Genomic DNA, 19,874 nt, shown 5'->3' with positions numbered 1-19,874 from the left:
ACACCGCGGAGCAGTGCCGATTCCGCCCGGCAGAGGGCAGCGGCGACCCGTGCCAGGGACATCGGCACCAGCCCGCCGGCCGCTTCCCAGCAGGACGCGTCCGGATGGCCGGGAGCCGGGGGGGGGGGGCAAGTTCAGCCCCAAACTTTGCAGAAGTTGGGGGGGGGGGAGACACTCCTTAGTGGGGGCACGAATTCAAGCACCGCCTGCCCCCCCCCCGACAGCGCCTGGGGGGGGGGGTGCGCCCCGCGATCCCCGGCCCCTTTGTGCATTGCACAAGCCACACCGGGGGGGGGTCCCCTCCCCCTGCCTGCGCCGCCCCCCCGCCCGGGCTGGCCGGGACTACAATCCCCGGCATGCCCCGCCGGAGCGCTCCCTGGGGTTCCGGCTGCTGACAGGCGAAGGTAAGCAGAGCTCGCAGGCAGGCGGCAGCCGCAGCACCAGCCCCCAGAGCTAGGGAGAGGCAGAGGGAGCGCGCCCGCCCGCAGCCCAGCAGGCTCGGCCGAGCCCGGCAGCAGCGCCCGCCCGGCAGCGCGCAGCAGAAGGCGAGAGCGGAGAGAGAAAGGGGGGGGCGGAGGAGGAGGGGGAGGAGGAAGGGGGGGGGGGTTGCAAGCAGCCGCGGCAGCACAAGCCCGGGCTCTGGGTTGTGTCTTCATTTCCTTTTCCCACCCAGCCCCGAGCGCCGCGGCGGAGGGTGGCGAGCCCGAGCCGAGCCGGGGAGCGCGGTGCAGCCAGGCTCGCCGAGCCCCCCCTTCCCCTCTCCGGCTGGCTCTTCTTTTGTGTGTTTCCAAGGCGGGGAGGCGGGAGCACAGAGGGGGGGGTGGGGGGGTCGCGTCCAGCAGAGTTGCTCGAGGAGCATGTGAGCAGAGGCGGTGAACATGCTGTCGTTGAAGGTGGCCGGTGGTCCGGAGGGCTCCATGAATCTCGCTGGCAGCAAAGACTCAGCCCCCGTGGAAGAGAAAAACCTCCCCAAACGGGCAGCTCCGGAAGGGCTGGGTGCCCAGCAGCCGGCTGGTGAGTACCAGGCTTTCATTTGCCCTGCCCCCCCCCTCCCTCGGGGACCCCCCCACGCGCGCCCGGCTCCTGGGGGCCAGGGGATTTTCCCCCAGTGGATCTCCCTCCCCCCTCTGTAATGAGCTAATCGAGCAACTTGCTGCAGAGTGCTTGGGCAGCAAACTCTGTGGGGAGGGGGGTTAAAGGGCAGCATGCAGTCCAGATGAAACAGCCTTTGTCTCTGTGTAGCGGGCTTGGCAGCACTTGAGGCCAACTGGGTTGTATTTCTCTTATTTCCTGTCCGCCCTCCCCGAAGCCCACACCTCTCCAGTTACTGCCTTGCAATATGCTGCGAATCCGCCACCTCTCCATCGCTCCGTGTCTGGCTTTCTACCTCCCCCCCCCCCTTCAAAAAAAAAAATCCCGACCGAAAATCGCTTTAGGTGTAAACACTAATCTCGCCTTGCACATGCAGATGGGGGCGATGCAGGCAGGGGCTGTGCATTTGAGAAGCCCAAGAGTAAGAGGATATGTTTACTAAGTGGCGGGGGTGGGTGGGTGGGGAGCTGCTTTGAAAAGGAAGGGTGGGTGGCTGGGGGGGGTTGGAATGGAAGATCAAGCCAACAGTCCTTTATTATTTCAGCATGTGGGTTTGGTTCTCGGCAAAAGCGTAGGGGTGTTGGGGACAGACGCCTCCTGGCTCTCGCTCATCCCCCCCCCCCTCCACCCTTTGGCAGGGCGAAGTTGCATCCTCTGGGAGAGTTGTTCCCAAATTGCTGGAGTTTTAATTGCAGTTCAAGGAGCAAAAACCGCAGAAATGTTTGGCAAGGGGATATGAAGGCAGTGGGGGGTGGGAGGGGAGGTAAAGACTGGGGTGGGGAGACATTGTCTGGCAAGCAGAGTTGTGTGTGTCCGTGCCGGGCGGGGGGGGTGGGGGGTTGAGCGAGCGTTACCTGTGGAACAAAGTCGCCTACTTCTTTAAATAAATAAATAAGCCTGGAATCTATGCATTTCCTTCTGGAGGGATCTGATTTCACAGGGTTCCTCTGCCTGCCTCCCCCTGCATGTGGGATTGCTGAGTGACAGCTGTCAGGCTGGCTTCTGTCCACTAGAAGGCAGGCAGCAGTTATAATCAAGGATGTCAACAAAATTTGTGGTGATATGTCTTTTCTCGCATGTGCGCTTGGATCTGTGTTACATCAACCCAGCCCTTCCTGCCTGTGTCTCCCCCCTGCCAGCTCCCAAGAGGTGGGGGCTGCAGGCAGCAGCAGGCCAGATTTTTGGTTAGTGTGGTGTATATGTGGGGGAGTTTTCTTTATGGTCCAAAGGGCCTTTACTTGGTTGGTCTGTCCAGGGGGGAATGTTGTGCAACGGAGGATGCGTTGGAAACCCTGCTGTTACCTTACATTCTGCAGATCTAGTTCTTAGGGGGCCATTTTTTGGGAAGAGTATTTTCTTTTTGGGAGTTTTTATTTTTAAAATCCCCTTGGTGCTAAGGAACTGCACTCCCTGCTTGCGAATAATGCACTGGAATTCTTCTCTCAGACCCTGGCGCTGGGTTGCTGGAGTAACTCCATTGAGAGGCACTAGTGGGAGACCAAAGCCACCCCCCTGGGTGCTTAGTTGGAAAACACGGAGATTCTTAGACATCCAGAAAACCAAACTGGCCGAACAGCCAGGCTGCGGAGACTCGGAACACTTGGCAGGTTCTGGTTTCTCCCCATGCAAGACCAGGTGGCCTGTGTGTTGGGAACTTGGCATGTGGCTTTGGAGTGGCGCTCAAAGCCATATTCTGAGCTCAGTTTCACTGGTGCAAACCCAGCAGTCAGTGGCGTGACTCCAGATTGACACCCGCGCGACAAAGAGCCCAAGCGAGCCCTCAGGACGTTGGCCCTGATTCAGCAAAGCGCGTGAGCAGGGTGAAGTCCTATGGAATTCAGGGCTGTGGCTTCAGAGCTTTGTTGAATCGGGGCGTGATGACTCACTGGGTGTCCCCTTGCAGTGATGGCCTTGTTGGTTTGTGGCATCTGGAAGGCAGGGAGCCAAATGCCGAGCTGTGTGCCTGTGAACCCGAACGGGCCAAATCATGCCTGGGGCAACTCTGCTGCAGTCCACTGTCTCTGGTGCAGTTACGAGGGGGGTTATTTTAGCCCACTGGCCCTCACTCATGCTGGTTTTGCCCGGAAGGGCCCCGTTCCCCTCCTCCTGTCGACTAACACACATGAGGAATAGTCCAGTTCTGTTGCTTTCAATGGCACCGGTATTGCTCAGCGTAGGATTGGCTCCGTTGCCTTGCAGGGGAAGTATCCACCGAACGATGGGGCTGGGGGTGGGCAAGAACATGATCCAGCGTTGGGAGCTGGAGGCTGGTGAAGGAGAGGAGACGGAAGGTTATCGGAGGCCTGAAGGGGCTGACTGGACAGAGTGCCTGCCCTGGCCTCCTTAGAAGAGGCAGCAGAGACCCGGGGCAGTCTATTTCTGCTGAGATCCCGAGGAAAGCTCTGGGAGAATTGTAGGCTTCTATAAATAGCGTGTGTCAGCCAAGTGGAAACAGGGCCTTGAAATGCTCCTGCTATTCTCCTGAGTGCTGGAAACCAGCTCTCAGTAAACAGGGCCATGGTGGGGAGGGCCCTTTCCTACCCTCTGGGCTTGTAATGGGGCTGGTTGGGGGATTTTTGCCTGGAAATGGAGCCTAGCACCCCATGGAGAAGCAGCTCTGGGTGCCAGTCTGTGGCTCTGTCTGACTGGATGTGCCGGGAGTCCTTTGCATTGGAGCTCTGTCCCCTTGCCTGTGGTGCACAGGCTGGTACCTGCTGGGCTGAGCTTTCCAGAAGTGATTAGTGATATTTGGGTGCCCAACTTGAGACCCCTTAAAGGCCTGGTCTTTCAGGAAGTGCGGAGACTCTGCCCCGGCCCCTTTATAAGGTGGATTTGGTCAGGTACCCAAAATCCCAAGTCGTGCCCCTCTGTCTGAGCGCTTGGGATCAAGGTATCCATCCTGGACTCACTCGATCCGTGGGGGCGCTGCTTGGAAGGCAGAGTGGGGTCTCGTCTTCTCCCCGGCGCCACCGTTGCTTTGGAGTTATTCCTGACGCTACACCTGGTGTGAGCGAGGAGCGGCTGGCAATGCAGGAGGCCATTGTGCAGCGTGTGGGGAGCAGACCGTGGCTTTGGCCAGGTCCATGGAACGGTCCGGTGAAACGTAGCCATGTGTTGTACAGCCGTGGGGGATGAAAGCCTGCAGGAGAGGCTGTTACGTTTCCAACCCCGCTGGTAACCCGGATGTTTGTGGGGAGTGGGAATATATCGTCAGCTGTTGGCTCTGCCTTTCCCCTCCACTTCGTGGCAGGGGGACACACGATGGGCACGCAAGATCCGCGCCTTTCCGTGGGCTTGGGGCTGACCGGGAAAGCCTTTGCTTTGGACCTTGTGTGTTCTCTTCCCTGCGGAGGAGAATGAAAAGTGTGTTGCCCTGCGGCCTGGACACATCCCTTTCCACACGTGTACTTGCTGCCGCAATGTGTTGCCCCGCTTCTCCACTGCCTGTTGCACAAGTGTGCACGGCAGTGCCTGCTGTGACGCCACCTCTCTGTTGCATACCTGTTCTGTTGCCTTGCGCAGCTGCCCAGGACACCTTGGCTCTCTTCCATAAATAGGTGACTGTTTTGCTCACGGGGGCGTCTGTGCACTCCTGTGGCGATGCCCTGCCCACCGTGACACGTTTCTGGGCTGGCGTGTGCGCGTGAACCCTTTGCACTGGACCCTGTGGCTCCTGAGCTTAGTGCACTGGAGTGTATTACTCACAGTGAAATAACTGGTGTCCCCCCCGTGCATCGCAGGGCCAGCCATAATGCCTCCTTGCATGCACTGGTGCATTGTATGGACCAGCAGGACACCTTTGCTGCCTTGCATGCTTGTCTTGGAGTGCAGCACTAGTGCGGTGCCTTCCTGCATGCTCATGCTCGTGCATTGCACTAACTGTTGCCAGCTCTCTTTGGTCCCTTGTGTGCACACACTGGTGCATTGTATTGCCCACCCTTTCACCTTTGCTTAGGCCTGCGGATAAATATTTTGTTTCCAGAGCAAGCCATAATTTTCTTTAGCTAACCCACAGGGAACCCCAGGTACTCCCCGAGGTGCCTGCTGTGAGTTTTTAGTGGGGTGCCTGGGATGGAAGGGATCAGAAACCCACTTGGGATTATGTGGGGTTGAAAAGAGAAACAGCCGGTAGTTTCCTGGGCTGTTGAGGGCCCAGAGTTGCTGGCTGGGCGGGGATGGTGTCCCTTAGCCTCTGCTTGTCAGAAGCTAGGAACGGGCCACCGGGGAGGTTTCGCTTGATGATTCCTTGTTCTGTTCGTTCCCTCTGGGGCACCTGGCATTGGCCGCTGCCGGAAGGCAGGATGCTGGCTGGCTGGACCTTTGGGCTGACCCGGTTCTTGTGCTGTCAGGGGGTTGCCTGTGCTTGCAGCGTGAGACGGTGTGTGGGGGACAAGGGGCACTGCGTGTGAGGAAAGCGTCCGGTTTCCAGCCTGGCGGGGCTCATCCATTTGGGCTGGGGGCTTGCCCCGCTGGGCTAGGCCTCAGCAAAGCACGAAGAGACCTGGTAGCGAGGGGGGCTGAGTGCCGGTTCCTGTCTGCGGCTTGACTGCTGGGGCGACGGTTCCCGCGGAGGGGCTGGCACCAGTCGCCGTTTCCATTGCAGGGTGTGAGGGGTGACAGCCCAAATCGCCCTCCAACAGGAGCGGAAGTGCCGCCGGGCGGGGCGGGGTGTCAGTGGCGAAACAGCCTCTCCACCTTGCCGAGCACCGAGACTTGCATTTCAGGCGGATGTTTTCCTGGCCTGGGAAGACTGCTAGGCCCTCAGCACCCTCGGGGCCTGGGGAGACCACTCAGAGGGTCCAATTAACTAACCGAGCCCCCTGGCCCAGGGGAAGCAGGGTGCAGGGGGACGTTGGGTGGAGCAGGCTTCCAAACAATGGGTTGCCCGTTGGGGCTAGTTACTTGCCTGGGCAGGAGGGCTGCCCCAGGGGAGCATCTGTTCGAGCTTGCAGGATGCATGCGCGCCGGCAGGGCCCAGCCGGAGACAGACACGTGGTGTATGGGAAGGCTGCGTGTCCCCCTCCATCCGGGGGCAAGCTGCCAGGGAGAAGAATTGCCTTGGTCTAAGGGAGGGGTGGAGGCCTAGCAGCCGGGGAGACCCACGCCTTCCCCCAAAACATTCTGGTCTCGGCTCTGGGAGTGGGATCGAGTGGCTGATTTCAGCCTGTGGTCTCCAGCCCGGCTGGTCAGCGGCTCATGTTGGGGGGAGAGGGGTGAGGCGAGACCCGAGGCTTAAGGGCTTTGCTCTGATGAGTGGGACAAAGGTGAGCGCGTCTCTGAGCTGCAAAGTAACGGAGTGGGGGAGACGGCAGCCTGGTACCCAGGCCAGGGGAGGCTGCTAGGGGGCAGCTGTTCTGAGTCCAGGGCTAACCCAGAGGGGCAGCACCGTGAGGTGGTGGTATGTGACCTGGAGGCTGGGTGCACGGTGCAGAGATGTTAGTGAGAAGGGGCAGCAGCTGCTGGCCCTGCCAAGGAGAGGAGAGGGGGACCAGCCCCACTGTAGGGAGGGGGTGGAAGCGATGCAGCAGAGCATGCTAGTCAGCAAGCAGGGGATTTGGTCATGTGCATGGGAGACGCAGATTTTCATACATGTGACAAGTCTGGGTTGGGCGCAGAAGAGGCTGCAATGGAGCGATGCGGGATGGGCCCACTGAGGCACGTACTTGGAGACGGAGGGGCTGCTGGGGAGCCACAGCTGGGAGGAGATGATGGGGAGGGGAGCCAAGCCCAGGATGGGGAGGGCACAAGTGTGCAAAGGCAGGACAAAACACTCCCTTGTTAGGGACGGAGCGAGACTCCGCCCGGCACACACCTGGGAGCAGAGAGGTGGGCAAGACCCAGTGATGTCTAGCAGCCATGAGCAGGGAGGCCAAGCCACCACTCCACACGCCGCCGCGGGGAACGCTGATGCAACCTCAAATGGCAAGAGAAGGGGAGACCGGGGAAAATTAAATGTGGTCCTGGCCTTCTAAACGCACGCTGCCGCATCCCCGGCATTCGCTGACTGGGAACTTCTGCCCTCCCGTGGCAAAGAGAGGGGCGAGCTTCAGGTCCCAATCCTCCAAAGACTTGTGCATGCACTTAATGTCCGTGGTTCTGCCCAAGCGAAGCCTGTATGTCAGTCTGTGAAAACTCAGGGCCTAAATAGCAAGAGGTTAATAGAACCTGGGAGCAATAAAGATCAAATCTCCTCATGCCATAAATCCAGGTGGCTCCTCTGGAAATCGTCGATTGACACCAGCTGGCCCCCAGGAATGTACCAAGACTAAAATGTGATGGTTTTGCTCGGGATGGAATGGGACAAGGGGCGCGCCTCAGGGAGCACGGTGGATGAGCTGTAATGTACCTGGATTTTAGTCAAGTCTTTGTTAGGGTCTTGCCAAATCTCATGTGTAGAGTTAAATCATCTTGGCTTGGATTGAGCATTGGTGGGGACTGGAAAGTGGCTGAAGGCTTGTGGTTAGAGCCCTGCACAGATACAAAATTTGTATTGGCAAAAATGAGCCATGGATATCTGCATCCACACCTGGGCACGCGGGTACCCGTGGATATAAGGTGGATATCTGCATCCACACCTGGGCACGCGGGTACCCGTGGATATAAGGTGGATATATGCATCCACACCTGGGCACGCGGGTACCCGTGGATATAAGGCGGATATCTGCATCCACACCTGGGCACGCGGGTACCCGTGGATATAAGGCGGATATCTGCATCCACACCTGGGCACGCGGGTACCCGTGGATATAAGGCGGATATCTGCATCCACACCTGGGCACGCGGGTACCCGTGGATATAAGGCGGATATCTGCATCCACACCTGGGCACGCGGGTACCCGTGGATATAAGGCGGATATCTGCATCCACACCTGGGCACGCGGGTACCCGTAGATATAAGGCGGATATCTGCATCCACACCTGGGCACGCGGGTACCCGTGGATATAAGGCGGATATCTGCATCCACACCTGGGCACGCGGGTACCCGTGGATATAAAGCGGATATCTACATCCACACCTACGCATGTGGGTACCCGTGGATATAAAGTGGTTACCTGTGGATTTGCAGAGTCTGATTGTGGTCAGGTGGGGATGATAAATGTCAGTGCCTGGTCCCTTGTTGGGGCTGCTTTAGAACTAGTCCTGATGGTCCAGAAGATACGAAATGGGAATGCAAAGATGGACGGGGAAATAACCCCAAAGGTTCTCGAGAGACCAGAAAATAATGAACAAAGATTTGGATCTGGGGAAGGATGTTCAATTTGGATGGAACTTTGTTGCCAAAATAAAATTTTCATCCAAAATTGCAAGAGGGGAGGCACGTTTAGGGTAAGTTATCTCACTGGTTTGTTCCTTGTTTGCCTGTGTGGCTGGTAGCAACTTGGGGGAAAACGAGCGGAACCAGATCTTGGATGACGGGGGAGAAATCTGGGCAGGCGTAATGGCCAGGACGTACCTAAATGTGGCCACAGCGCAGCAGGTTGAGCAGGGAGGGCTTTGCATGCTTGCAATGCCAGGTGGAAACAAACAAGCTGGGGCAGCATTGGGCCTGGTACAGCGGAGCTCATGTCCACCCTCCTCTCCTCTCTCCCTGCTTTGTGTGGTGAGGACTGGGCTGTACTGACCGTCAGGGCCTGTTGGAAGGACCAGCAGGGAGATTGGCTAGGATCTGGGGGAGAGTTGGACGGATTTCCCCTGGGGAACCCTTCTCTTGCCTACCAATCCACCAGCCCCTTGGCGCCTCTGTAACTCTTCCTGCAGCTCCTGGCATCTTGGCTGCGTTTTATAAGTGGTGGTAAATCAATAGGCAGTCGGATTGTCCCAGCACCAGCGCCCCGGGGATGACGTGTTCAGCTCCGGGCATCTCGTAACCCAGGGAGAACCTGGCACGTTTGGGGCGGGTCGAGAGAAAAGCAGCAAAACTGAGCCAGGCCGGAGAGGTCAGCTGATAGGTGGGTCAATAAGTAGAGCTTGGCTAAGGGATGGAGCGAAGGGGATGAGGCGTATGCTGAGGCTGCGTGGCACGGGGAGAGGAAGGGAGGCGGAGGGAAAGCTTTGATTGAATGTCAGGGAAGGGAGCTTTGGCCGGCAGAGCTCGGGGAGTGTGGGGTCAGGTCTCGGCAGGAGTGGGAGCCTTCTGGCTCCGACCCCTTACAACGGGCACAGCACTAGAACAGTCCGAGTATGGCGGACTCTGAGCCTGCTTTGGCCAGGGATGGGGAGCAGGGCACTTTTAGGGCCCCATTCAGTATAATCCCTAAGTGCTGCCAATCTTCGGTGTATTTATCCTCACGCACCCTGGGGGCTGAGCCGCCCTGTCCCCAGTGTTCCCCGTGAGCTTGTGCAGCTGCTCAGGAGAAACTCAAATGCTGCCTGATTAGCAGAGCGCCCAGAGCTAAGTTTTGTGTTTCTGTTGGTGGTGCACATGTGCCTTGGTGCACATAACAAAATGCATCCTGCACATGAATGGAAATGATAAGAGGGAATATTGGCCAGTACCCTGTTGTGCAGAGGGGGAACCGAGGCCTGAAAAGTGGCTGTGTCCGAGCAGGGAATTAACGCAGGCCTCCTACGGTCCAGCTCGCAGCCTAGCTTACTGGGCCATCCTTCCTTGCACCAGTTCTAATTGCTGGGGTTCCCAAGCATGTTGGGCTTGCTGCAGAAAGAGGGAGGCCCCAGGGAATTCCCCATGACAGGGGAGGCTCCCGGTTCTGCAGCTGGTGGTGGGGAGTTGGGTGCACACTGTAATATAGCGCTGGCCCGGGTTGGGCTCATCTCCCGGAGATGCCAGGGAAGGGGGAGAATGGAGATGGAAGCTCCCGGCCAAGAGGAGAGGAAGGGGAGGGGTCCCCTCTCTGGGGGAGTCCCTGGAGAGTGCAGACAAAAGAAGCAGCATGGCTGGGATGGGCCTGCCATGCCCCTTTGCTGGCGGGGAAGGGAGTCACGGGTTGGCAACAAGGAAGCGCCCACGTCCGCCCACCTGTGCCCGCTCAGCTGGGGGTTGCAGCGAACCCGCTTGGGGAGGGCGGGTGACTGACTCGTGGCCGAAGGCGGGTGCCAACGGTCTAGGCTGAGCCGGTACGAGGCCCTCCGGTGATGGGCACGTGTCTGCAGGGCTCCCGGGCGTGCCGCTGGGTACCCTGTGGCTGGTGCTGGCGTGGGCGTGGGATGAAATGGAGGGGCCGAGCCCTGTGTGATGGAGTGGGGGGTGGCTGCCCCCCATGTGTTAGCGAAGGCCCAGTCCAGCTGCTCATGTTGGCTGTCGCCTTGCCCTAGCTGCCTGCTGGCCAGCCTCTCTGCGGTGCTGCGCCATGGGGGTGGAGCACAGCGTACGGGGACAGGGCAAGGCGCGAGGCAGAAGGGGATCTGCTGGTTGGATGTGCAGGGTCCAGATGGGACCAGGCCCCCGGACCCCAAGTTGCTCTCACGCCCCTGGCCTGGGGGACTGGGAAGGATGGAGGAGGGGGTGGGGTGCAGTGCTGGGTTGGTTGCCTTGCCTGGTGAGCGTGGAGCTGTTGCCTGGCTGATCAAAGGGGAATTCCTGAGCCAAAGCCCCAGGAGCTGGAATCCTCTGGCTGCCGCCTCCAGCTTTCCTGGCTCTGCCCTCCCCCTCCCCCCTCCTTGACCACAAGCAAAAGGAACCCAGGTGGAGGCTCCTGCCCCTCCAACCTCTCCCCCCTCCCCGCCTCCCGCTTCCCACCTCTGCTCCTCTCTGCGGCTTCAAACCCTGGGATGGCCGAAGGCAGCAGTAGCACCTAGCGAGCACACGCTAAATATTTGAACATGGACAGGCAGGCTGGAACTTTGCCTGTGTCCCTCCTTGCCCCCGGCAGCCAGCCAGTCACTTTTCTGCCCCCTTGCCCTCCCCACGGTCAGGAGCTCTTTGCTGTCTTCCAGGCAGGGCACAGTGAAACACACCAACCCGCACCTCTCGGGAAGGCAGCAGGCCTCTTGCTTCAGGGGGATCTCGGCTACCTGCGGAGAACCCAGGAAATCAGCGGGTGTCTCTTAGGCCCAGAGGGTTCTGTCTGCAGCCCTGGTGCAAAAGCTCATGCACGAGGAGCCCCAGTAAATGCCTATGAGCTGGCACCCGGAGCTCACTAGTATCCTGTCGCTGGCACTAGGAACGTAAAAGGTTAACCAGTGACCTGGTAAGCATTACCCTACTGACACGCTCACTGGGGTAGTCAGTTAGCTGGAGGGCTGGGGGTCTGGAGCAGACCCCACCTATGGTGGGCCCAGCCAGCAGGGCTAGTGGTGGGAGACAGCCCCTGCCCATGGCCCGGTGCAGAAGGGCTAGCCGGGCCCGGGGCAGACCGCCCCCCACCAACCCACTGACCAGGGTCAGAGAAGCCTCCCGGCGGCCCGCCCGCAGCGCAGTGTGGCATGGCAGGGAGGGGCCAGAGCAGCCCCCTGCCCGTGGCATGCTGGACAGCAGGGCCCTGGCAGCAAAGGCCCCTGCCTGAAGCAGCTCCCGCCATCGGACCCCAGCGGCTCTGCACTAGCCCTGTTAACCAGTGAAAGGGTTGAAATGAAATCGCTGAAGCAGTTAACGTTGTTAATGGGAATTTACATCCCTCGCTGACACCAGCCTGCCCCCGGCACATTTTTGCTCCCCCAAGCCAAGAGGCGCTGTCCCCACATCGCATACATGTGCCGCACCCCCCGAAATCGAATACACACACAGCCCCCCGGCGCAGCTCCCCACTGGACATCTGCTTTCAGATCCCGCTTGGCTCCCATGCCCTCCCCCTCCCCCGGGCAGAGAGGCACCCTCCAGCCCAGCCCCAAACCCTGCAGGGGCTCCTGACTCCCCTCCCCTCCCCAGCATTCCATGGGAGTGAAACACAAGAGCTGGCAGGGGCCGGCTTTCTCTCTGGCCCGCTCTCTGATTCCTGAACAAAGCCTCCCCTAGTTCTCCTGGGAGCCAGGGCTGAAACAGGAGAGGCGGCTGCTGCTGCCGCTGGCCTGGAATGGCTAATGATGGTTCCGTGGCTTTGCATGGGGAGAGCCAGAGCCTGGGCTGGGGGCTGGTGCTGGGAGCACTGGGGAGAACAGGGAGGGGCTGCAGGCTGCTGCGCTGGGGAGTTCTAGTTCCCTGATGGGCCCTGCGCCTGCACTCTCCCTTCCCTCCCCATCCTCCCGGCCTTCTCCCGGGGCGGGCAGTGCTGGCGGGTGTTCTCACCCCTGCTCTGGGGGGTTCGCGGTGCCTGTCCTGCTGCGAGCCTTCCCTGGGGACCTCTCCGAGAGGAAGCTGAGATGCAGCAACCGGAGGGTGGGCGCCTTACAGGCAGACATGCTGGGCCAGATACTGCTCCTCTGCCCTCGGGTGGGTGTGGGAATCAGCAAATCTGCATTCCCACCAGTGGGGCCAAGAGCAGAACCGGATCGCCGTTATCCCTGCCCCTCCGCCAAATGCCACGAATCTCTTGGCGCAGACTTAGAAACCAGTCCTTCTGGTGGATCTGGAGGTGTGAAGGGAACCATGCTCTCAGATTGTGCTTAATTCTGGAGTCCACAGCAGGCAGTGGCTAATTCCCCTGCACTTAACTAGTGCCAATCACCTGGGCAGCTCGCTGCACTTTGCACAAGCTTCTTAACAGCTGCCTGGCGAGACGGGTCCATGCCATTATGCCCATTTTAGGGGTGGGGCAACTGAGGCCCACAGTGGGAGAAGTGGCTTGACCAAAGCCGTGCTAGAAGGGTGTGTGTCAGAGCCAAGATTGGAAGCCAAGATTACTAGGCCCCTCGTCCTGTATGCAGGCCACCTGACCATGCCACGTGTTGGTCAGCGCCATGGCTCCAGTATCTAGGTGGGCACATCTAGGCAGCCAGATGCAGCCCGGATGGGAGGGGTGCTGGGTGGCTGTCCTCTGTGGAGTCACAGCTCTGAATCTGGTGGCAGGGTGCCACTCGGCGAGGGACCTCGGAGGCAATTCCCCGACCCTGGGCTAGCTTCCCGAAGTCCGACTCCTTCCAGCAGAACAAGGCTTCCCCTCCCCATCCGCCTCTGGTGAAGCAAGCCCCTGCTGGAGCGCAGTCCCCGACAGCGAAGGTTATTTTAATGGATGCATTACTTTAAACGAACCCTTCGCCATCTGTTCCACCCCCTAATTACGAATGCAAAAAAAGCCCATCTCACAGCCAGCGCAGGAGAAAGTAAAGATATAAGTGATTTAAATGCATGTAGCCGCAGCTCTGCGAGCGGCTGGGCTGGGCTGATTTCCAACCCTTCCTTTCCTCTCCTGGGCAAGTGGGGCAAGTGGGAGGGGGAAGGGCCTCTCCTGCCCCATCCTGGGGGTTTCTTCTTGCACCGGGAAGGGTGGCTTTGCCAGAAAGCAGGCTCTAGCTCTCAGGAGGGGGCAGCAAGGGGGCAATTCGTTTCCTCCCCTGCAGGTTAGCTTTGCCCCACGGCGAAATGTCTCCGCGCCTGTGATTCTGAGCCTTCAAAGTGCAAGGCAACGTTCTCTTCCTTCGTTTGCTCCAGTGCATTGTGGGAATGCCAGCGGGGTGGGGGGATTGTGCGAGAGAAAGAGAGAGACGCACAGCTGCGTGCTGTTTCAGACAAACCCTGGTTCTAATCAGCTCTAAGCAGTGCCACCACTGACACGCTCAAGGCAGCCATCCGGTCAGGATGTTGCTTATTAGAGTCTTACGTTGCGGTTGCACCTCAAGGCCAGGCAGGTTGTGACCTGGGGCGCTAGGTGCTGTACGAAGAGCTGGTAAGTGATGGTGCCTGCCACCAGGAGTTTAGGGGGTGAGACTGGGTGACTTGCCCAAGGTGGCCGGGGAAGTAGGTGTAGAACAGGGGTTTAAATCCAGGTCTCCCAAAGCCTAGACTAGTGCGCTAACCACTACCCCATCCAGCCTGCTAGTAGCCCCTCACTACTAGGGCTTACCACAGGTTCACAAAGGTGCATCCCAGGCAAAGACAAGACCCTCAGTCCGTTGGGTTTCCAATTTAAGCTGCACGAAAGGTGCATGATTGTAACAGGCAGAGACGTGAAGTGGCTTGGAGTTAAAGCCAACGAAGAGCAGCGGGAGGGGCGGTGGCTTGGGGAGAGCATGGCCTGTTCCCAGGGCAGCAGGTCATATGCTGTTGCCTGGTTTCGCATATTTCGTGTCTGTTGAGGTTTCTCGCAGCCTGATCGTGCAAGGTTGCCCGGCGCCCCCGGCTCCCGCAGCTGCAAACAGCCAGCGCTTGGCACAGTAGGACCCAGATTTACTTTAAAAGGAAAGCTAATGCGGATGCCCTGTCTGAGGGGTGGGCTAGTGGAAGGCTCGGCCGGGGGGCTCTGTTAGCTCCTAGTCCTTTAAGAGCTGCTGCGCGGCTGCCCAGCACCTTGCTGCAAGATGCGGAGGGAGAGCTGCATAGGGGGTGTCTGGACAGCAGGATTAAGAGTTCCAGGAGACCCATTCTGCGCCTTTGGGCTAGGGGTGTGTTTGTGACACTGCTGCAGAGTCGTGGGCAGGCTGCTTCTGGGGGATCGAGTTCTGCTCTTGTTCACACCAGAGTAAATCGATTGTCTTCAGAGCAGTTCCTCTGGATTTACACCAAGAGCTGAATCTGGCCGGTCATTTTGTCGTTGTGTATTAAACAGCCGGCTGGGGAAAGACGGTTCAAAACTGTAAGGCAAGAGTTTCGAAAGTGGCTCGTGATATGAGGGGGCCCAACCTGGGCCACTTGACAGGTGCCTGGTTCTCAGCAGGAAGGTTGTGCGGCGCTTTCTGAAAATCAGGCCTCCGAAAGGTGATGCCCGGGCTCACTAGTCACTTTCAGAAATCTTGGGTGTATTCTTTGACAAGGGAGCTGAGCGAAAATCCTAGCAGTCCCCCGCCTTGCAGAACAAGGAAGCCCGAGTCAAATGCAATGGGTCCATTTCTGAGATTTTTGTCCTGTCCTGGGGGCTGCCTGCTTTAGCCATTCCTGCCCTGTTCCACTCTGTCAGGTTGGCCGATGTTCCTGAAAATCCAGCGCCACGCGGACGGTCGGGTTACGGTTCTCCTAAGTGGCCCTGCCAGTGCACATGCATTTGTACAGCTTATCGGCTCAGGGCTTTCTCGAGGGTTTCCTCAGCAATACCCAACGCCCGTGACATTTCCTATTTTCTTTAAAGCCCCAGCTCTTGGAGTCACGTGATCACAGGGTTCTCTAGGTTTTCATTTTGAAAAAAAGAGTCTGTTTCAACAGACACCTTCTCCCCCTACATTCCTCCAGGGTGTTGGAGAGGCTGGAAAACACTGTCCCTACAGAGTTAAATATCAGAGAACAAATAAAAGGCTCAGCATTTTAAAGATCTCATTATTTTAAAGCCAGTCTCCTGCTTTTGGGGACCGTGCCTTGAGGTTTCTGCTCTCTTTTGGGCAATGATTCTGCCTTTGTGTGCGCAGTGCTATGTTGCTCTCTGTACACGCGAGCGCTCCGGCTGAGGAATACGGCAGCTCCCTCCCACTGGTGTGGTGCTGTAGACCACCAGCCCCGCTGCACGGCGTGTACTGTCCCCCTCTGACAGGCGGGGAGCCAAGGCGGGGGGCAGGGAGGGTGACTTGTCCCCGCTCTCACAGAGAGACTGGGGCAGAGAAGACCTTGAGTGTAGGTTGCTAAACTCTTAGCCTTGTGCCTGACTCCGCCAGATCCAGCCTTCGTCTCTGGGAAAGGCCATAGGGAGAATGTCACAGACTCAGCAGCCTGCTAAGTCCTAGGGAGGGGAGGCAGATGGGTGAGGGGCTGCTCTGACCCTTTTTGCCGTCCCGGGGATGTGGGGGCTGCAAGCTTAGTACCAGTGAGTTCAGGCCCGTCCCCTTCTCCCTCCCCATCCCCAGGCTTGTCTGCGTTCCTGGGTGCTCCAGTCTCTCCGCGTCCAACTGCAGCAGATGCGCCAGCACTGCAGGAAGAGGGAATTAAGTTGGGCTGGAGGAATTTGAAAGCTTGCTGCAGGCCTGAGGGTCTTAGACACCCCTGTGGAGACGGGCAGTCATGCAGAATTAATCCTAGCCGCAGCCCGGTACAGCTTCAGCCAGTGCAGATCTTCAGGAGAACAAGAGGGGACACGGGTGGGGGGGTGCCGGGAAATAAAGGCAGCTCTCGAGGTGGATGTAGAAATTAATAATAAAAAAATGAAAGCTCTAACCCGGCTTTCCCCGGGCCGGAGGTGGGGCTGTGGGGGGGAGGTGGGTGGATTCTGCCAAGGCTTCAGGAAGACCTGTCTGCAATAGCAAACGGACCCCCATTGCTCCAGCAAGCAGCAGGCGGGGGCTTGCGGGGGCCTATCCGGGCACTGGCAGAGTTTGCTGGGCTGTGCACGGGTGTGACCAAGCGTGCGTGGGTGTCCACCAAAGAAGGCGCTCTCTAAAGTCCCCCCGACTGTGCCCCTGAAGGGAAGCCGCGCCACCCTTCCCTGCATGCTATCTGCTCTGAGGGGCGTCTGCCCTTCGAAGGGAAGGCCCTTTCCTCCGCAGCGTGTGGGGGAGGTGGTGGGGAAGGGGGCGTATTGGCCACCGCCACATATGTTGGACCTTGGTGACCTGCCTCACATGACCGGGAAAAGCCACCGATTAACGATGAGCTCAGGGAACGGCAGGACCCGGATCGTGTGGCTCGCGGAAGCACCGGGGCTGTGGAAGGGCTTGGAGGGAGAGAGGTGCCCCACGTTCCTTCCCCGGCCCTGGAGGTGGAGCCCTGCTTGAGGAAGCCCCCCCCCCCCCCTCCCGCCCAGGCTTGCCCTTCCAGGAGAGGCTGGGGGAGGGGGAGACGGGGCAAGATTTCTGCAGACCAATGGGAAAATTCCCCAGCCTCCCGCCCCCGTGTGCAGCCCCCCGGAATTGGGGCCGTGCCCGGCGGGGTCGCGGCGCTGCCGAGTGCTCTGCAGCTGTTGCCTAGCCCTCTGCTCTTGTGTTTTATAAATAATGCAGCACAGAGGCGTGCTGGCAGAGAGCTTTGCAGACAGGCGGATCGAAGGAGCCTTCAGCACACAGCGAGCGAGCGGGAGACTGTGCAACTTTAACCTTGTGGTCGCTGAAGGTACCAGGGCTTCGGCGGGCGGGCGCATCCACCTGCCTTCTGCTCAGCCGCCCGGGACCGGCAGCAGGGGCCCTGCTGGGTAGGTCTGGACTGGCGGCCGGGGGAGCGTTGGGATGAGCTAGGCCTCAGCGGAGCTGCTCCCTTGTGTTTTGGAGTTGGTGTCCATAGTGGCTTTCATCCCAAGCCCACTGGGTGCCTTAGCTAGCCTCACGGCCACCCTGGGGCAAGGAGGGGGGGACTCGTTCTGTGCCGTGGCACCAAGGGACAGGGACTTGGCCCAAGAGGCGCAAGGGCAGAGATAGGAGCCCAGGGCACTAACTCCCATTTGCGGACCTGACAACCAGACCCAGGAACAGGATCTCTGCCAGAGCTGGGAACGGAACCCAGGGCTCTGGGCGCCCACCCCGGGCTCTCCCCGTTAGACCCCACTTCTCGCTCTGTGGAAACGGGGCGTGCGAAGGTGCATGCGAGTGAGACACAAGGAGGCCGCCGATCAGACTGTTCGGGGCGCACCCCGGGGACTCTCCAGGGTGACACCCAGACGCCACAGGGGCCGTCGTGCCCGTGCCTGGTGGCTTAGTCCCCCAATGGCAGAGCATGGCTTGAAAGGTTACCATAGCAACCTGCCGTTGCTAAACTAGCCCGAGTAAACATTAACGAGGCAGCGAGAGCCCGGCATGGGTCAGGGTCGGAGGTTAGGGGTGCTCAGCTGGGGATGGCAGAGAGCCACTGGGGGGGGGAGAGCGGGTGGTGGGTGGCACCAGCCTTTGTTTGGCTCGCTGGGAGGGGGCTGGACCCCGCTGCTATCTGGCTCCGTGGTGTGGCTGTGGATGCAGACACCGGGTACAAATTGTGTATCTGCGCAGGGCTCTAGGGATCAGGGTAGGAGGGTCCCAGACCTGTCTAATGTCCTTGGCTCTGCTTGTCCTCTCTACGCCCATCTCCCCTCCCTCCTGTTGCCAGCAGGAAAGCCGGGTACCCAGTGCGGAGCTAGCCACTTGCTAGAAAAGTGGGGCTCCTGGACATATTTTTCCTCTTCTTTTTAAATTTAGAGTCAAGCTGCGGTTGGAAAGGTGCATGAGGAGGAGCGAGGTTTACGGGCCAGAGCAAGAGGCTGGGGTCCCTCCCAAGCTCTGCCTGGGAATGTGGGCCAATGGTTAGAGCAGGCGGCGCAGGGAGTCAGGATTCTGGGGTGCTTTCCCAGGCTCTGGGCAGGGGAGTGGTCGAAGGGCAGGAGTAGGAGCCGGGGTTCCCTGGCTGCAGTTCCCAGCTCCGACGGGAGAGTTTACAGCAAGGGACTAGGCGCCCGGACTCTTGGGTTCTCTGCAGCTGCTCTTGCCTGTCCGGGTCACTCGGGGTGTGTCGCTTCCCTTCCCTGTGACTCAGTTTCTCCTCTAAAAGGGAGGTGAGAACCCTCCAGAAGCCTCGTTCTGCTCCGTTACTCTAGCGTGCCTGCTTGCTGTGTGCTGACTCAAAAGGCGCTAGCCCTGTGGACAAGAGGTTCCCCGGACAGGACAAGAGGCCCCTTGCTCTGTGTGGAGGGGAGCCGCCTGTGAGGGGGAGATGGTGTGTGAACAGGGGGCGAGGAGGCCTCTGTCCCCTCCAGCTCCCTCCGGGGCAGCACGGGTGGGGAGAGCTGCTGGAGAGCCCTGCGCAGCCAGGACCCCGGCTCGTCCCTTGGGAAGGAGCAGAAAGCGCCAGGCTCCTAGCCCTGCGGGTGAGGATTGTGCAGGGAACCAGGAAGTTGCACTGTGGAGGGTGGGGGTTTTGTTTTTTCAGCTCCCAGGCTGCCTGTGGGGACCGTCGGTCTCGTTTGATCGGGGGAAGGCGGGTTCGTGGGCAGCGTGCGGATGTGCAGCGCTCGGAAGGGAGCGGGCTGCAGGTGGCAGGCTGGAGGGGGAAACCCTTCGAGCTGCTGCACAGCAACTGGCTTGGATAGGAACGCTCTAGTCCCTCTCTGGATGGCCAAGCGCTTCATGGACCCTAAAGAGCTGAGCCTCCCAGTTTCTCCCCTCCCCCGGGCACGTAGCCCAGGGTCCCCACTTGACAGATGAGCATTTAAAGGACGTGGCCGGGTTGCAAAGGGACTCAGTGGCACAGAGACGCAACTTCCCAGATGCCCGCTGTGGGCCTGAATTAAAACAATTGGGGCCATGGCTGTGCTGCAGGATCTGGCCCCCCCGTGTGACACAGGTCTAGCCCCAAGCGCTAGGGGCTGGAGTCAGCATCTGAATTCAGTGATGACTGAGATCGGAGCCTGACTTGGCTGCTCCGGGCCCCTTTACCCTGACAGCCACACAAGGCCTGGACTGGCTAATCGGTGATTCCTGCCTTTCCTTCCCTGCGGCTGGGGGTGAGCCATGGTGGTCTGGGGCCAGTTGCCCCCTCCCCTCGTCCTTCCACCGGGGAGCTCCCCTCCAGCGTGGGCTCCGGCAAGTCCAGAGGTTCCTTGTGGCCTTGAGCATGTGTGTGTTTTCCAGAGATGGGTGGCTGCCTGCAGCCCCCGCTCCTCCGCCGCAGGCATAGCAGGCCGGGCTGGGAGAGGCGAGCAGAAGTGAGACTGCTGAGCTCGCTGGAGCCGCTTTGGGGGAGCCCACCCCTCCCCACGGGGACTGGCAGGGTGGCAGGCTGCAGCAGCTCACCCATCCCTCTTAGCCCTGAGCCCAGGAGTGCAGCGACTGCGGTCCCCCGCCCCCCATCTCATCTAGCTCCCTGCTCCCCTGTGGGGTCAGTCCCACGCCCCGCCCCCCCACGTGTGGGAGG

At 59.6% G+C, this 19,874-nt stretch overlaps 1 protein-coding gene across 6 annotated transcripts in view; it reads left to right on the top strand.

The window, feature by feature from the left end:
• Positions 1-313: 313 nt before the first annotated feature.
• Positions 314-19,874, top strand: part of AHDC1 (AT-hook DNA binding motif containing 1) — a 117,590-nt gene continuing 98,029 nt past the window's right edge. The window contains exons 1-2 of one of the 6 annotated variants that reach the window (XM_075908816.1): positions 314-404; positions 894-1,014. In XM_075908816.1, the coding sequence (XP_075764931.1) occupies positions 918-1,014 (97 nt within the window). In that variant the 5' untranslated portion in view covers positions 314-404; positions 894-917. The other 5 variants (XM_075908815.1, XM_075908820.1, XM_075908819.1 and 2 more) reach the window with 5 other exon arrangements.

Source organism: Pelodiscus sinensis, chromosome 25 (assembly GCF_049634645.1).
Source record: "Pelodiscus sinensis isolate JC-2024 chromosome 25, ASM4963464v1, whole genome shotgun sequence".
In the NCBI taxonomy this organism is placed as follows: Eukaryota; Metazoa; Chordata; order Testudines; family Trionychidae; genus Pelodiscus; species Pelodiscus sinensis.
Note: the sequence above shows the minus strand (reverse complement) of the source record. Positions and strands in the feature narration are given on the sequence as shown.